Below are 19,599 nucleotides of genomic sequence, written 5' to 3' on the forward strand. Positions count from 1 at the left end.
TCATCATTCAGGACAGGAGGATAAAATCCCTGGCTGTGCTTTGTCTAGGGAAGAGTATGTAGGTACTTTAGATGGGTAACTACCAACCATCAGAAGACTTTACTTACTTTTCTAACTTTCATTACACTTAAGGAAATAAGGGGATGGTAGCCAGAAGTCATAGTTAGGGAAGAACCTGAAGGTTGACTAATGGAGGAAAAGATTCTTTCTATTTGCTACAGAGGGCTTTAGATCAGCAATTTTTCTTTCTTTCTTTCTTTCTTTCTTTCTTTCTTTCTTTCTTTCTTTCTTTCTTTCTTTCTTTCTTTCTTTCTTTCTTTCTTTCTTTCTTTCTTTCTTCTCTTTCTTTCTTTCTTTCTTTCTTTCTTTCTTCTTCTTTCTTCTTCTTTCTCTCTTTCTCTCTTCTCTCTTCTCTCTTCTCTCTTTCTCTCTTCTCCTTTCTCTCTTTCTCTCTTCTCTCTCTTTCTCTCTTTCTCTCTTTCTCTCTTTCTCTCTTTCTCTCTTTCTCTCTTTCTCTCTTTCTCTCTCTTCTCTCTTTCTCTCTTTCTCTCTTTCTCTCTTTCTCTCTTTCTCTCTTTCTCTCTTTCTCTCTTCTCTCTTCTCTCTCTCTCTCTCTCTCTCTCTCTCTCTCTCTCTTCTTTCTTTCTTTCTTTCTTTCTTTCTTTCTTTCTTTCTTTCTTTCTTTCTTTCTTTCTTTCTTTCTTTCTTTCTTCTTCCTTCCTTCCTTCCTTCCTTCCTTCCTTCCTTCCTTCCTTCCTTCCTTCCTTCCTTCCTTCCTTCCTTCCTTCCTTCCTTCCTTCCTTCCTTCCTTCCTTCCTTCCTTCCTTCCTTCCTTCCTTCCTTCCTTCCTTCCTTCCTTCTTCCTTCCTTCCTTCCTTCCTTCCTTCCTTCCTTCCTTCCTTCCTTCCTTTCTTCCTTTCTTTCTTTCTTTCTTTCTTTTTCTCCCTTACCTTTTTTCTCCCTTACCTTCTCTCTTGGAATTGATTCTGAGGAACTCCTAGGCAAAAAAGCGGTAAGGGCTAGGCAACTGAGGTTAAGTGATTTGCCCAGGGCCACACGGCTACTAAGTGTCTGGGGCCAGATTTGAACTCAGGAAGAGTTGTCTTCCTACCTTCAGGCCTGGCACTCTAACCACTGTACCATATTGATTCCTAATGTATGTATAAATTTATATATGTATACATATTCACACCCATACATATATAAAATAACATTTATATTGTATGTATTTATTATTATTTTTTAATTAACAAAGAAGGATGATACAGAAATCATTGCACTTTACTGGTAGAAATAATCAGAAACTCTTTGGGGCTTTCATATATAATAAACGAGATGGCCAAAGTCATTCACTCTTTTTTTTCTCTCCATTCAGCTTGCTGTCACTCAGCCAGCTTCAGTTACTGTTTCAGCAAGTGGTTTTGGATTTGCCTTCTGTCAGGTATGTAGTCATGTTTATACTTGTTCAGGTTAATACTTTGGTCACTATTTAATTGATGAGAGTATACCCTCTAAGTGAATCTGTTCCTCTATGCCTAAACAGACCATATTCATTAATTCATAGAGTTGAAAAAAGTTTTCAACTAGTGGTTAGCCTTTTTGGTGATGTTTCTCTAGTTTAGCAAGATGGTAGTTTGGATGACAGGCTCAGGATCTGTCATCAAGCCGGTACTCAACAGTGTTCCAGCTTGCTGCAGGACCTGCCAGGACTGGCATTCTACTTATGGAGTATCTGAGAACCCAAGCTCACAGAGCTACTTGATTAAAGGTTTAGCAAAGTGTCACCCTTTTAACATGACTCTTTGGGAGGTAGTATAAAGATTGCTTAGACATCTCCTTAAAAGTTTTATTGATTCATTTTCATGTAAATGACTTTCAATTTGAATTTTTAAAATTTGGAAATATTTTTGTTAGTTTTGCTGATTCCTTGAAGAAATGGCAAAGAATGAGTCCTTCATATATGTGTCCAATGGGACAGTACTAAATGTTAAATATATGGTTAACCCCATTTTCTGTTTTAGTATGAAAGCATACATGTTTCCTGAATAGATTAACTTAGTTGTATACTGTTCATTTCAGCATCTTAGTGCCTTATCTTTATTATATGTTCCATAATGTGTGATAATATTCTGAGTATGTGTGTGTGTGTGTGTGTGTGTGTGTGTGTGTGTGTGTGTGTGTGTGTGAGAGAGAGAGAGAGAGAGAGAGAGAGAGAGAGAGAGAGAGAGAGAGAGAGAGAGAGAGAGAGAGAGAGAGAGAGAAATAGGAAGGGGAAGTGCTGGACCTGTGATTTAATTGGCATGGGGATCTCCCAGTGAGAAAAGTTATTTTGTTGGAGTACATGTGCTACTCACAGACTTAGAATTGCCTGGACCATGAAGATAATTAAGTGACTTTTTGAGAGTCACATAGCAGAATTCGTGTCAGAGGCAAATACTAAGATTTTAGATGTATTGTTCATTGTATTTTGAGATCAGTTTTATTTTCTATGAGATTATGTCCCTGAAATTACAAATGGGAATCAGTAGGAAATTATTCTGTATGCAAGTGTTTATTTTACATACAACTTTGAAGGAATTTCCCTATTGCCTAAAGTAAGGTTTATCTGTGATTTAAAGTACAAATTTGAAATGGAAAATAAATATCAATAGGCAATCTACTATACTACAGTAATAGCATGTGACTAATTTCAGTATTCTGGTGTTTGTTGTTCAGTTGTGTTTGATTCTACCTGACCCGATGGACTTTGTCCATGGGATTTTCCTTGGCAAAGTTACTGGAGCAGTTTGCCATTTCATTCTTTAGTGTGTCCCCATTTTACAGATGAGAAATGGAAGTAAATAGAGTTTAAATGACTTGCCCAGGGGCACTCAGGTAGTATGTGTCTGAGGCCAGTTCTTCCTGACTAGTGTTCTATCCACTGTACTACCTCGTTGTCCCTAACATTCTGATAGTCAAAAGAAAACTGAAGGAAGCCATTAATAGGTTATTTGATTTTTTTTAAAGGAAGAAACTGTAACAACATAGGTATTTGTAAAGAAAAGAATAGTTACTAAAGTAACTATCTCCTAGAAAACTGGAGAATCAAAACCCAAATATACATTTTATTTGAAGCCTAAGAAAATGTGTTCTAAGTATGAAAAAGTTAAGATGGTTGAAAAAAACCCCGTGTATAAATTCATATAACACCCTCTATCTCCTGCTGACAAAAGGGATTAAAGAAACATCTATTTAATGCACTATAAAAAGCACTGTGACAGCTACTGGGCAAGAGACAAAGATCAGTATTTGCAGTACTTGCCATCATGGAGCTTTCAGACTAATAGGGGAAATGTTATCTTTAAAAAAAAATAGAAAGGGGCAGCTGGGTGGCTCAGTGAATTGAGAGCCAGGACTGGAGACAAGAGGTCCTAGGTTCAAATCTTGTCTCAGACACCTCCTAGGTGTGTGACCCTGGGCAAGTCACTTAATCCCCATCATCTAGCTCTTACCACTCTTCTGCCTTGGAACCAATACCAAATATTGATTCTAAGATGGAAGGTTAGGGTTTAAAAAAATCCATCAAAGCAAGAAAGACAATTAGAGAACCCATATGATGTCCTGAAAATCAATGTAAAAAATCAGAAAAGGGAGATAATGAAGAGGCTGTCTAAAGGAGGACTAAACTAAGAAAGACAATAGGGACATTTTCATTTCTGTTATCTTTGGATGCGCAGGTCAGAGGTATTAGATCCTGTGGCAAATTTAATAATAAAAAAAAGTAGCAGGATATGGAAAGCATTGAATCTCAACACTATTCATTCAGATTTTGGAAGATTATGAGAGCAAAATAATAAAACTGTTTATATGAATATTTATTAATATATAAACATTATTATTATATTTTAAATATATTTTATATATAAAATTTTTACTTGCATATTAACATTTATTGCCTATAGTTAATGTTTATAGTTATTTAATTTAAATTTATTACTGATTTGATTATTTAAATTTATTGCTTACTTTTATATAAATGTGAATTCATTGCTTATTTATAAAGTATGATTAATTATTACCTATTATTACTTATAAGGTTTATTAACCCACTAAAGTTTATTAACTCAAAACTACAAATGAACACTTTGCCAAGTAAGAGTGGAAGGCAGCTAAGTACATGCTGAATCAATATTTATTTAGCTAGATTCTTATAAGAAGTGAATGGTGGAAAGAATTAATAGAATTTTAGATGTAAAGAATCTCAGGTGCCATCAGTTACAACCCATATCTGAGAAAGAAAACAGTACCCTTGACAAGTGGTCCTTTCTCCTCTGCTTGAAGATTCCCCTATTATTTCCTGAGGTACAGTCTCTTCCTTCTTAGAGGCGGATTTAATTATTTGGAAGATTTTCCTATCATCAGACTTAAATTTGATTTTTGACAACTTCTGCCTTTTACTCCTGGTTTTGCCCTCTGGGTTCAAATAGAAAAAAGTTTTGATTCCTTTTCCACATGACAGCCCTTTGAATACTTAAACACAGCTCTCATGTCCTCCTTGAGTTTGAAGGATGAGATTTGTTCTGCTTGGACCCACACGGTTGTCCTTGAAGTCAAGGGTGAAGAAAGTTGCAAGATCTCTTGAACCAGCAAATGCCACTTCTGTTTGTATTAATCTAGTGGAATCTTAAAAAAAAAAAGTAGAGGGTCACTGAACACTTAAAAGGGTCAGCTTAATTTTTGAGGTGAGAAATCACATCTGATTAATCTCCCAGGGTTTATTTGATGGGGGTCACTAAGTAGGTAGATCAGGAAGAAGCAATGAGTATAATTTTTTTGACTTAAATCTTAGATGTAGTTCTATGCTGAAGGGTGATTTTTTTACTCTACTCTCTACCCCTCAACCGGCACACAAAACACCTAGATACAAATGGAATGGAAATTGGATGGGGAAATGGGGGTGGCAGGCATTCCCCTGTCACAAATAAAGACCTGGATTTGAGACTGAAAATCAAAAAATAGGGATAAATGAGAGCTAGTAATGATAGAGGAGTGTAAATAATAAAGTCTTGCAGGGATTTATTTTATTTCACATTCATCAGGGTATCAGGGAAGGGAGCATCATGAAAGCTCTCAAGTGTGCAGTTAACACTGAATTTTTACAGGAAGTAAAATATCTGACTGTGAGAAATAAACCATAAGATCATCTCATAAAACCTTGTGCCTGGGCAGATGAGAGAACAGCATGAGGCAATATGTCATTGTTTAGTCTTTTCAGGCATGTCTGACTCTTTGTGACCCCATTTGGGGTTTTCTTGGCAGAGATACAGGAGTGGTTTGCCATTTCCTTCTCCAGCTCATTTTACAGATGAGGAAACTGAGGCAAACAGGGTTAAATAACTTTCCCAGGGTCCTATAGCTAGTAAGTGTCTGAGGCCAGATTTGAACTCAGGTCTTCTTGACTCCTGACTCTGTTCACTGAGCCATCTAGATGCCCTGTAAAGCAACATATTTTAAAGAAAAAGGATGCAAATTGTGCACTGGCTGTCCCCCTCATGCATGGGATATTCTCCATCTTCACCTGCATATTTTGGAACCCCTGATTTCCTTCAAAACTCAGCTCATGCACATTTTTCTCCATGAAGTCTTTCCTGATCTCTCCTCTCCCCATGGTAGTTCCTCTCCTGCCTTAATGTGTTTCTACTTCTTTGTGTGCATGTCATTTTGCTCCAGAGTATGTATGTTCATTGAAGGTAGGAACTGTTTCATTCTTGTCTTTGTACTTCCAGCACCTAGCTCAGTATTTGATAAATAGTAGGTACTTAATAAATGCTCGTTGATTCACTGATTAACTAGAAGATAACAAACTCCTTTTTATGTTATTGCCCAGTCAAGGTGTTAGTCCCAGTAGAGTTAGGAAATAACTTGCAGTACAAATATATTACTCTTAGATAATAAAATACTGTTTTCAACTGCTAGTTGTCCTCTAGTTGTAGGACAGTGAAGCGGTTCAGTGCTGGGACAGAAGTCAGGAAGACTCATCTTCCTGAGTTCAAACCAGCCTTAGACACTTACTAGCTGTGTGATTCTGGGCAAGTCACTTAACCCAGTTTGCCTCAGTTCCCTCAGTTATAAAATAAGCTGGATAAAGAAATGGCAAATGACTCTAGTATTTTTGCCAAGAAAACCCAAAATGGGATCATGAGAAGTTGGATGTGACTGAAATGACTGAAAATACTTTAGAAAATCTGTGAATTTCAATGTAGACTGTTCATTGAAAGAATCAGAAAAGTGTGCAATTGTGTCCTCTGAAAACCATCTAGATGTTGGGGCATTATCTGGAATGACACCAGAAACAAAATAGAAAACATTTTGCTTTATTATGAAACTTCATTTTCTGAACTTGAGAATTCTGTGTACAGATGACTATACTTAAAGATCAACATGGAAAAATATTTAAATGGAAATGTATGGAAAATGGAAAAATGTCTTAAAGTAAATACTTAAAAATAAAGTAAGATAAAAATGAAATAGAATTAAAAGTTATAAAATCACTAATGGTATGGGTAAAGTGAATATAGCTTTATTTTAAAAAAATTGAACTTTAGGACAAACACATTGCAGTTGGAAAGAGGCGGTGAGTTTAGGACAAATTAAAAGGAATACTGCCTTTACAAATAAATACAAATGAAAAGGAATACTATGTTTTTAATAAATTTATAGATGTTGTTGAAAAAGAGTTTATATAGGATAAAAAATAAAAATAATTTATAATTATGTATAAAATATATAATATATAAATAAAATGTTTTACTTATACACTAGATATTTATATTTGCATAAATAGAAATATTTATATTTAAAAACATAAAAAACCAAAAAATAAAATAAAATAATGAAAAATGAAATAATCCATAAAGAATTGAAGCAAGCAGTATTGATTTGAGTGTATACCTATTATTTTGATTATAAGAGCTGAGAGTGCAGGAGAAATATTATTTAAAGCATGTGTCTTTTGGTATCTTCTATATTACCCTTCATAAGTGCTGGGCTCAAAAATCATTGTCAAGATGAAATCCAACATTTGCTATTTAAAGATTATCCTGAGACTCTAAAATTGTTGAGAAACTTAAGACTTGCCCCTCTTTTCCTGTGTACTTTCTCTTTGGCAATAGGTTTGGCTTAGGTGTTGTAATTTTAATCCACTCTGCTCAGGGTACTCAGCTATAATTTTAAAAAATTATTAATGCATTTGGGTACTCTGTTTTGGAAATTACTGAAAGGAAGTGAGAGATCTTTCCACTTTTTTTTTTGCTAACGTGCTTTCCTCAAGCATCCATTCATAGCCTTGTGATGGTACTAATTTGGATGATTTGGGAACTATATGAAGAATGCCCACTAGATTATAGACTTGATCTTGAGGGCATGACCGATGTTTTTGTCTCTTTCTGTCTCTCTTTCTTTTCTCTCTTAGCATAGTATCTGAATTCTGACTACTCAGAACCACTGCTTAATAAATGCTTAATGATTGCCTTGACATATACAGTTGCTATCATAACAGCATTTTTTTTTAGGTAATACACCAGTTGTCTGTGACTTTGTAAGGGTGAAAACTCTAACCCTGAAGATCACAACCTATCCATAATTACTAGGAGATAAATCTTAGAGAGTGGTTGCTTAAGATTCAAAGAGACTTAAGTGACTCATCTGTCATTACATAGGTACTAAGAGTCAGAGGTGAGATTGAACTTAAGTTTTTCAGACTGAATCCAATTCTATAGCCATCATTCCATGCTGCCTTTCTTTATTAGGCTACAAAAGTAATTTTTTCTACTTTGTAAGATTATTTCCAAATTTTAATTGAGTGTTCAAGAGGAATTTATGACCAAATATTTAGCAAACATGATGATAATCCTTGATGACTGGTTGTAACATTCTTTTCTCTCCCTTTTATTTGCTGCAGCTCAATGTTGTTTATAATGTGAAAAATTCAGAATCTTCTAGAAGACGGAGATCTATCCAAGATCAAGAAGCCTTTGATTTAGATGTTGCCGTAAAAGATAATGAAGATGATATCAATCATTTGACTGTGAATGTATGTACCAGGTAGGTCTTTATTTACTTTATGATTTTACTCAGAATGGAAATAATTACATGATATTTGGGGGCATTTTTCCTTTCTCTAGTCATTGAATATTTTTAGATGAAGAGGAACAAATGAAAAAATTTTATGATGTGTACAATACTCAATATGCAGAAAAGAGCCTTAAGAGTTCTGTAATGGAACATTGTTTTAATTAACACCAGTACTTTAAGCATTTCAGAAGTATTTTTTATGAGTAATGGGAATATTTAATAAGAACCTCTTCTACATTTTCTGCATTGGCATCTAGATGGCACAGTATATAGTTTTGGGCCGGGAATCAGAAAGATTGATGTCCAAATCTGGTCTCAGATACTTATCAGCTGTGTGAACCTGGGCAAGTCACTTAATGGCTATATGCCTCAGTTTCCCAATTTGTAAAATGAGGATAATACCTACTATTCAGGATTGCTGTGAAGACAAAATGAGATAATAATTGTAAAGCACTTAGCATAGTATTAGTTATTAATATTATTAAAAATCTGACTTCAGGTGCTCATGAGCTTTGTGACTCAGGACAAATAATCTAACTTTTGTCTGCCTCAGTTTCCTCATCTCTAAAATGAGGATAATATTTCCTGTCTCCCAGAGTTGTTGTGGGAATGAAATGAGATAATACTCATAAAGTACTTTGCAAACTTTCAAGTGCTACATAAATGCTGCTGTTATTGTTCTTATTATTAGTTATGAAATCTGAATAACACATAATTAATGGCTAAGAGATTAAAAAATGTTATAACCTTATTAACTGCAGCCTGATAAATTTTGCATAAAAGAAAGAAATTGTAAAGATAGAGTTCATTGTCATCATTGATCTAGTAAATATTTTAAAACATTTATTTGGCTTTTCAAAATGTACCTTCCCTCCCTCCTTCAACCATATGAATTCGCTCAGTTTTTTTCAGGCAAGGGTTTTGAAGTGGTATGAAGATAAATGTATAGATTTTGGTGAAACTTCTTATGTTAGTGCTAGTGATTGGGTGAAATGAAAGCTCATATTCATTCTGCTCCAAAAATCATCCTCATGTTTTTTTCTAACCCAAAGAGAGCCACGTTATTTCAGGAAAAATGTTCAATTGGTAAATATTAAGTGAATGCCTACCGTGTACTAGATATTATGGGATAATTCCTTTTTCTTTTATTGCTCTCCAAAGAAGGAGCTTATAATTTGGTAGGAAGACAGAAATAAGATACAGGAAACAATTAGAGAACAATTAAATGTTAAACTAAGTGGCATCCAAGCATATTAGAGATGAGAAGTGATTTAGAGATTGTAGGGTGTTACTAAGGACTAAAGTACTCCATGGAAGGGGGTGAGATTTTGAACTGGGCTCTCAAGGTAAGTTAGAATCTAGATAAAAAATGGGAAGAAATGCAGACATTTCAGGTATCTGTATGAGGAAACCTGGAAATACTATCATTTTTTCTGGTTATTTCAACATGTATGCATGGGAGTCAGAAAGACCCGAGTTCAAATCCAACCTCAGATACTTACTAGCTGTGTACTTACTAGGCAAGTCACTTAACCCCCATTGCCTAGCCCTTAATGCTTTTCTACCTTGGAACCAATCCACAGTATTGATTCCAAGACAGAAGGCAAGGGTCTTAAAAAAGGAAAAGAAAAAAGTCATTTAAATTCAAAATAAAAAAATTAAAAATTAAAAGCTTATGAACAGAATAGAATTTTTCTTTATATTTAGAGATAATATAGTATCGCTGAAAGTCTTTTGGATCTAGGGACCTGGTTCTGGATTTAGTGGATAGAGTCCTGGATTTAACATCAGGAATATCAGAGTTTGAATCTTGTCTTAGGTGTTCATTATCTTACCTTGGGCCAGTCACAACTTCCCTGGACCTCAGTTTCCTTATCTCTAAAATAGAAAAAATAATAGCCCTTTCCCCTTAAGGCTGGTATGAGGTCCAAATGACACACATAATATGTATGTAGATATGTGCTTATATACATGAACATATATTCACATACATACATATTCTATTCACATATGTATTCACATATATACATATACATTTTGGGTAAGTCATTTTACCCTGGGCTTTGATTTCTTTATCTTTAAATAATAAAGTCCTCCTGGAACATTTCTCTAACTTTTTTGTATAATGGCCTTCCTTGGCAGTCTGGGAAAGCCTTTGGGGTCCCTTTTCAGAATTATGTTCTTAAATATGTGAAATAAAATATATACAGTTATACAGGAAATCAATTATATTGAAATATAATTATCAGAATATTAGAAATTTATACAGCCCAGGTTGAAAAACCTTGGTGGATGATCTTTGTGGTCCATTCCAGCTGTAAATATATTTGATCCACTTAGTGTATCTACTTAATATGAATATATGATAGCTGAACACATTTTGCATTATTATGAGTCTCCTATCCTTATTTGAGTAACTGTAAAAGTCTCAAGAGCTATCTGGCAAATAAATTTGAAAAAAGAAATTTAATATCAGCTTTAGGGTTATTCTACCACTTCCTCATTTTATATGTAAACCCTTAATCTAAAAAGGTTAGATCTAAGGATTCATTCCAAACACATATGGCATCTAACCCTGTCCTGGGTAGGTAGTAATACTTAATAAATGTTTGTCATATTTAAATGAAAAAAAATTCAATTGAATGGATCCAGTGAATGGGAAGACATTGACCTCAAAGTCCAGTAATCATGTACCCTTAAGTAAAGGGCATAATTCAAGGCAGAGGGTAGAGGGGGCATCCTAAATCTCCCCACACCTCGGGTCTGGCAGGAATGGTTGGGGAAACGGGATTGTGAGAATCTCTTTTTCTGTGGTTCCCTAATCTGCTGACAAGAAAATCATAGGCCACCATCCCCTTCTAAATGTGAAAGGATTCTCTGTCTCCTCACAATGGGATCTCACTATGACAGAATGTTTGCTTTGTTTCCAAGGGTTTAATATCAGAATTCATCTTTTAGAAGTCAGGTGGGAACATTTAAGAGTGATGGAGGAAATTCAGAAAGGGAATTGTATCCCCTTCAGTTTAGTGGTGGTTGAAAAGTATATCTAGCTAGATCCAAAGCTATTCAGCCATAGATCTGAAAAGTATTTGAGAGATGGTTTAGTCCCACACCTCCATAAGAGGGTGGTTTGCCTATTTTTACACAGGTAGCAAATAGAAAGCTTGGATTTGTACCCATCTCTTTGTACTCTAAAACAAGTACTCTTTCCCTTATATCACACCATATACTACTAAATCTCTGTGGAAAATCTCAAGTATGTATTCATTTAACACAGGCAGTAATACTGACCTGGGATAGGTAGGTGGATGGGGTTGGTTTATACATCTTATGAGATTATTTTATCTTTCAGTTACAGAATCTTCTTGAATAGGGTCCAAGGCAACTTTACTTTATTTCAGAGATTCAAAATATTTTTTTGTGTAATGAATTTCTTTGGCAGTCTGGTGAAGCCTCTGGACCCCCTTCCCAGAATAATATTTATAAATACATAAAATACACAATAGGATTAAAAAAGGAAGAAAAAGTTAGTGAAAATAAAGATGTATATGTGTATATATAATATATGTATGCATATGTTTTTTCCTCTCACATATTCAAATTCCCATCCTCTGATATCTATTCACATAACCCATGGATCACAGATTATTAAGGACTCCTACATTATTCTGACTTCTGTTTTATATTGAATAGTGTTATAGCAAAATAGGCTATCTTGGGGATAAATTGACTCTTTTTTTAAGTATCAGAAAGGTGAGACCACTAAGCTACCTTTTGATGCAATATTTAACACAATTAAACATTTTGGCCATTCCCCTCACCTACAATAATTGCTCAGATATAATTACTCAAACGTCCATTTCAGTGATTTATTTTCATTTGTATCCATTTTGGCAATGAGTGGTACTCAACAGATGGTTTCAGTTGCTCCTGATTTCTTAGCCAGCTGAAGTCAGCAGTTGTGCTGTATTGCTTTTCAATCAGTCAGACTGCCAGGCTTAATATCTCTGCTTTGAAAAGCAAATGTTCTCTGCCCAGCCTTCCTTTTAATTCTTTTTTTTTTTTGGCCATCAGTATTGATAAATAAATAGTAATTGAAACTAATTGAATAATTATCATAGTGTGCACATTGGAAACATATTCTTTTCCATGATCATTCTGGGTTACTTCTGTATTCTAAGCAAGTAGCTCCTGCCACCTATTCATTTTAGAAAAACAACCAACCAACCAAAGCATTCTGTAGGAGTCAGAAGTTTTGTTGTTAACTTAGATTTGGGGGGGGGGGCAGCAGGGAAGGTGGGTAGTAGTTTTGTGTATGATAGCTCAAAGAATAATGGAGGGCAATAAAACTTTTCAAGGTATGCAATCCTACCAGATTGGTCAAAGAAAGAACAAAGTGCACTCCAAAATAGTTGGGAACAAAGAGAAAATTTCTTCCTGTTAAGCCTTCTTTTTCCAGAACTTGATGGTTAAAAGAATACTAAGGGTTTGGCATTGAGACTACCCTGAGAGATCAAGAAAGAGCTGCTTCCACTTTGAGTCCTGGCTTTCAGCTGAGGAGTTGTGCCATTTTTTCCTGAGAAAATAAAAACTGTAACTTGCTTTAAAATCAAGGCAACTAAAAAAAGATTCCTTTTTGAAATAAAGTATGTTGCATCCTTACCTATATAGATTCTCATATATATCTTACTCTACTGTGCATTTTATTTTTTATGTAAACTTTTTTTTTAATTTTAAGAGGTTCATAAAAGGAAAGTTATTCGATATTTTGTTGTAAGGTCTGGGTTTGAAGAAGAAACATTTGGAAAAACGTGTATAAATATTTCTCCATACAATTCTTATTTGAGCTGTGAATAAAAACAGTGTAATGAGATGTTTCATTTCCAAGTTAACATTGTGTTTTATGTTATATGCTAATTGATATTAGCACATTTGATCTTTCATAAAATTTTGTTCTCCCTTTCACCTTAATTTCCTTCCTTCCTTCCTTCCTTCCTTCCTTCCTTCCTTCCTTCCTTCCTTCCTTCCTTCCTTCCTTCCTTCCTTCCTTCCTTCCTTCCTTCCTTCCTTCCTTCCCTCTCTCCCTTCCTCTCTCCATTCCTCCCTCTTTAACTTTTAGGTTTCGGGGACCATCCAAGAGTGGTATGGCTCTTATGGAAGTTAACTTACTGAGTGGTTTTGCAATGTCTCCAGATGCAATTCTACTGAGTGACACAATTAAGAAAGTAGAGAATGATCATGGCCAAGTCAACCTATATTTAGACTCTGTAAGTAGAAAAAATAAATGTAATTTATCTAAACATCTAGTGTTTTGTCATGTTCAATATCGTATAACTTTCCACAAAATTTTTTAACATGTCATTTTGGATATTTGTTTTTGGTTCATGGTTGATGTTTATAGGTCCTTGGTTCAGAGGATCATAGATTTGGAAGTGGAGGGAATCTTTTTAAAAATGTTATTTTATTTATAATTTTTATTTTAATAACAAATTATCACATACATTTCCCTGAAGCTATATGATCCAAATTGTCTCCCTTCCTTCTTTCCTCCACTCCTAGAGCTGGCAAGCAATTCAATCTGGGTTTGGAGGGAATTTTAAGAGACAGTCTTTAACCCCTTCATCTTAAGGATGAGGAACTAAAAAATTCAGGTTAAGTTACTTGTGTACTGCCACACAAGTAGTAAGCAATAGATTTGGGATTTGAATGTAGGTCATCTGATTCCAACTCCAACTTCTTTCCACAATTCTGGGGGATAGTAAGAACCACTTAGCTTTCTATATCCACTGGAAAGACCCCAAACAACCAAACAAAAACTTCTCTGGATTTAAGGCAAAGAATCACCCTCCTTTTGATGAGACTGCAATAATATAGGCCATGCAAAGTTATTATTATTATTTTTTGGTCCAAAGAGATTTTATTTTCCCAGTTACATATAATGTTAATTTTGACATATTTCCAAAAATTAGGAGATTTAAACTTTCTCTCTTCCTTCTTTCCCTCCCCACTCCAGACCATAGTAAACAATTTGATCTGTACCATACATGTATTATCATGCAAAATACACTTCCATATTGGTCATTATTATAAGAGCACACTCATATAAAACCAAAACCCAGAATAAAACTGATGTGAAAGATAGTATGCTTTAAACTGCATCCGACTCCAATAATTCTTTCTCTGGAGGTGGATGACATTCTTTGCCATAAGTCCTTCAGAATTGTTCCAGATCATACATGCAAAATTCAATGCAAATTATATGCAATGTAATTATGAATACATACCCAAGAAACAAGACTATGGACATGGTAAGAATATAAACTGTTTGTTGTATGATTCTCAATGACCACTAGTGGTTCAGAGAACACATTTGGGAACCTTTGATATAGGGGGGATTTAGGAATCTTTAGTGGTAATGTGAAAAATTTATCCATAACTAATTTTTTAATTTTTAAAATTAACAATTTTTTTATTGCCCTTTCTTCCTCCTGGGAAGAAATGAAAAACCTATATAATAAATTCATAACATAATTATATGACTAATATAACATATGGCTATATGTGCATATATATATATACCTACATATGTGTGTTTGTGTGTATAGTCACACATATAGAAATTGTTAAAGCAAAACAAATTCCTACATTGTCCATGGCCAAATATGCCTCATTCTGCATTAAATTGATATTAGGATGTGGGTTGAATGCTTAATTATTAGCTCTTTTTTGTGGTTGATCATTGCATTGATTAAAGTTCTTAAGTCTTTCAAAGTTGTTTGTCTTTACAATATTGTTGTATAAATCATTCTCCTGGTTATGATTATCATATAATCAACTATAATTTTTTAAATGGCTATGTGAATCCTGTGACTTTGAACCCAGGGCCTTTTCCATTATTCTAGGCTGTTTCTGTCAATTTTGGTTTCATGTTTTTTTTAAAAACTTTTTTCTTTCTGTCTTAGAAGAAATACTAAGTATCAGTCCCAATGCAGAAGAGTGATAAGGGTTAAGCAGTTGGTATTAAGTTACATGCCTAGGGTCACACAGCTAAGAAGAGTCTGAAGCCAGATTTGAATCTAGGACCTCCCATCTTTAGGTCTGGCTCTTACTCCACTGTGCTACCCATTTGCCCTTTTTTTTTCATTGCAAATAAGTATTTGTTAGCATAGTTCATTTGCTAAAAGAGTAGAAGCTATTTTGTTCAATTAAAAAAATAAGTTTCGCAGCTCTCTTGCCATCTTATGCCATCCCCCCCCCCCCTTTTTGGAAGGGAGAAGTACACTGAAGGAGGAATTACATGATTCCTCTGTAGAAAAGACTGAAAACACACAAATTCATCTGCATAGCCTGGAATCAATATTCTTTTAGGTTTTTGGAAAACTGCTCTCAAACTTTCCCAGGTGAATTAGAATTTGAGGCACTGATATAGTAGTAGCTATTAATAGTAGTAGCTAATTTAGACATCCCTGATTTGGGAGTTGCCATTTTGCCCATAGTATCTCAAACTTTTATTGGTCCTAGTCATAGCTTCCTCTTTCATATGGCAGCAGAGATAGCTAGAGTCACTGTAGCTATAAACAAAAAAATTACACTTGCTGAGTGGGCTTGAGTGCTCTCCTCTCTCTTCCTCATTCCTCCAACCTCCCAATTTTTATGATCGTTTGGATTGAACCATCACAAAAGAGAACAGCCCCAGAGGTGGTACTTAGGACAACAGCTGTCTATGACACCGTGGTCATCTAAAACCTGGCTAAGTTGGAATTTGCCCATGCAGAAATTAATTCTTATCCTGCTAGATCTACTGATGTGCAAACTTCAATGTCAGGGATAATTTGAGAGCTGAAAAATATTGGGATGATCATCATCCCTGGACCTATACTTATCTGAAAATTATTTAGAATAGTATAGATCTATGGGTTTAGAGCTGATCTTAGGGGATCTAGGATCGACTTTTATAGCATCTCTTCTGAACCTACTCCTCCAATTTGCACTAATCCTATTGGTTTGGAGTTCTCAAAAAGTTGATTGTCTACTCTTCTCTCTGAATTCTAGCAGTAACCCTGAGAGTTTCTAGAATTTTCCCTTATGAGCCTCTATAACTGTGCTTCCTATTAATAAGTAATCAATATATTAATTAGGTTTTGGAAGAGGCATTTACTGGGGTGTCATAGCAGGAAAAGATGGTACAAAACATCTCTCCTGACCTCCTTCCTCTCAAAGTGTGGGCACACTCTCCCACAGATCCATGCAGATCCATGAGAGGAGTAGCCTCAGTGTTAGTGAGACATTCATGTAAGATATACGTGTAGCAAAGGGATAGCATAGCTGTACTTTAAGGTCTAAAATTCTTTTCTTGAATCCATAACATTCTTCTGGGGTGCAAAAGGTCATGTTTCTTTTGGCTGCCTCCCTCTTCTGGTTATTGACTTTCTGCACCATTTATCCTTGATGTAATACTCTTCTCCCTGCTGATGGGTTGTCTCTCTCTGGTTGAATCTCTGACCCATGAGGATACACTGTCTTTTACTGATCCAGCCTCTCCCAGTTATAGCATTAATGGAAGATGTATGGAATGATCAGAGAAGAGAAAAAATCTCTATTTCCTCCAAGATTGATTCCTTCCTAGGGGTTGACTCCAACTCTGATACTTCGTTCAATCTTCAACTTCCAAATGATTCATTGCTTGACTGTCTGCTATTTTTATATATAGGGACTTAATGGTATCTCTAAGTCTCATAGGTTGTTTTCTATGTTCTTTCACCTGCCTTTGTGTGATAGCTAAAACCTTATAATCCTTTCAAATTGAAGAATGACTTAATTATACTTTATGGTGAGATTATAGGAAAATTCTTTAATATATAATTTATATTAATGCACTGATTCAGTTGTGGGTATCTAGGTTTTTTTATGATTATATTAATTGATATATTGAAGTGAGGGTAGAATGCTTATACTAGTATTTTTTAAAAACCCTTACCTTCTGTCTTGGAGTCAATACTGTGTATTGGCTGCAAGGCAGAAGAGTGGTAAGGGCTAGGCAATGGGGGTTAAGTGACTTGCCCAGGGTCACACAGCTGGGAAGTGTCTGAGGCCAGATTTGAACCTAGGACCTCCCATCTCTAGGCCTGGCTCTCAATCCACTGAGCTACCCAGCTGCCCCCTTATACTAGTCTTTCTGAAGAATTTCTGTGGAGCAGTGTAGAATTCCTGAAGGAGAGAAATGATTGACATAACAGACACTAGTTTCTTGGAAGTAGGTGCCAATTCAGGAGTGGAAAGAATTGGGAGCTAGCATGGTATAATCAATGGAGCATCAAACTGTGATCTAAAAAACTTGGGTCCTAATCCTAGTACTATTAATGATTAATGTGGAATTCACTTAATTTTTCAGGGTTTCCTCAACTGTAATATGATCTCTAAGCAGTCTCCTAATTTTAAAATTGATGATGTTATTGATCTTCCGTGCCTAATAGGATCCTCATTGATTATGGAGGGCATAGAGGATTCATAATTGTGCCTAGACTAAAGAACTAAAGATCGTTCATTGCACCTACATCATACCCATCTAAACTTTACTCCCATTTTTTTTCAAGGTAAATGAAACACAATTTTGTGTAGATGTTCCTGCTGTGAGAAACTTCAAAGTATCAAATACTCAAGATGCCTCAGTATCCATAGTGGATTATTATGAACCAAGTAAGTGTTAATCTTTTGATTTAGAGAATAGTTATTTCAGAACTTAAAATAGTGATTGCATAACTTGTTGAATAGATGGGTGGCAAAAGCTACTGTTAAGGGAAGAGACTTGATAATTATTTATAAACAACAGAACATATATGTATGAAGTCATATTAAGTTCAAAAGTGTTATTCTTGCTTAAACATTGTTTTAGTTTAGTTTACAAGTTTTTGGCTCATATTTCAAATTACTATTTAATCTGTTTCTTATTTTACAATGGAGGTTCCTTTTATAAGAAGAATATTATCCATTTTATTGATTTAAATTCATTTGGCATTTCATTGGACTCTTGCACCTTAAAAATGGACTTGGTTTCAGAACTTAGGTGGTTAGAGCATTTAGAAGACAAAAGAACTTTGGGTTACTATGTTTATTATATATATAAAAACTATGAATCATATTTTTCAAAAATAACAAATTTAATTGGCTCAATACCAAAAGGTACATGATTAGGTAGAGATAATATACTCAGAAAAATCAGTTTTATGTTGGAAATAATTAATTAAAATATTAGTGTCTGGATTTTATATGGGTTTAGTCAATAATAGCATTTGTGTCTGATCTGAACTTAGTTATGATATAAAAAAGTTTATTGTGAAATTTTTCCTTTTTTCTAAGTTTTTAATGTTCTGTACTTAGCATATTTTGCGGCAAATTCCATTTTATATCATGCTCTGAAAGTCTGTGCTGTTTTTTTTATCTATTAGAGATTAAAAGAGTTTAAAATTTTAAACTGCACTAAGACTTTGGGGATACCCTTTTTATATGGTGGGTCATTTGGAAAGAATCATCTTTCAAAATAAATTGAATTCATTTGTAGAGTTTGATAACATTAACATTGAGCTAAGGAAGTCATATAACTGGTAATGACTTATGTGAAAGCAGAATGCTTTTTCTTATACTTAGAAAAGATTTGATCTTTCTATCGCATATTGAACATTAACATTTTTTTAGAGAGAGTTAAGACTCTGGGATATGGATGTAGATAGGGGAGATCTGGCAAATCCCGATAAAAATGCTCATTCATCTAAGTAATCTTATAATTCAAGGACCCATTATTTTATCTCTGTGGGTACTTAGTCCACAAATGCATTTTATAACTTCTTTTTATCTAAGTATATGGCTTAATGAGTTCCTGTGGACCAAAACATTTAGTCAAAACTTCTGTTAATGAGCCTCAATGAACTTGGGCTAGTTTTGTGATGGGATATACGAAGTGTGTTGCTAGGGGCAAACTTTAAATCTTCCAGTCTTGGATAGGAACAAGGAGAGCTTGAACTTTACCCCAACAAACTTTGAGAACTGAGGATCAAAGGATCATGGATTTAGAGCTGAAAGAAATCTTAGCGACCATCTAATCTAACCTCCTTATTTTAGAAATGAAGAAATTAGGTCCATGAAGGTTAATAAATCTTTATAAGCACTTATTAAGCACCTAATATATGCTAAACTTTGGGACTACAAAGGCAAAAATAAAACCATCTTTGCCCTTGAGGAACATACATCCTAGGGAGTGGGAATGTGGAAAGAGGAAGAGATAATCAATAGATGTCAAAGTATATTAAAAAGTAATAAAATCCTTTCTTCTTATTATAGCAACTTTACTAGACGATTCACCTGGTTACACTAACACCAAAGTTTCCTAAATGACTTTTCGTCAAACCTATAAGGAGAACATTTGACAACTTTAAAGCAAAAGAAGAGATGATATTATCTCTATAAATATATCTAGAAGGCAATGCACAATGA

At 34.7% G+C, this 19,599-nt stretch overlaps 1 protein-coding gene across 1 annotated transcript in view; it reads left to right on the forward strand.

The window, feature by feature from the left end:
* The window catches only part of CD109 (CD109 molecule), a 187,702-nt gene that overhangs the window by 161,436 nt on the left and 6,667 nt on the right, over window positions 1–19,599 (forward strand). The window contains exons 29-32 of the mRNA XM_007484202.3: window positions 1,376–1,441; window positions 7,940–8,082; window positions 13,232–13,379; window positions 17,706–17,808. Of these exons, the coding sequence (XP_007484264.1) occupies window positions 1,376–1,441; window positions 7,940–8,082; window positions 13,232–13,379; window positions 17,706–17,808 (460 nt within the window). The remainder of the gene's footprint in view (window positions 1–1,375; window positions 1,442–7,939; window positions 8,083–13,231; window positions 13,380–17,705; window positions 17,809–19,599) is intronic.

Source organism: Monodelphis domestica, chromosome 2, assembly GCF_027887165.1.
Source record: "Monodelphis domestica isolate mMonDom1 chromosome 2, mMonDom1.pri, whole genome shotgun sequence".
Classification (NCBI taxonomy): Eukaryota; Metazoa; Chordata; class Mammalia; order Didelphimorphia; family Didelphidae; genus Monodelphis; species Monodelphis domestica.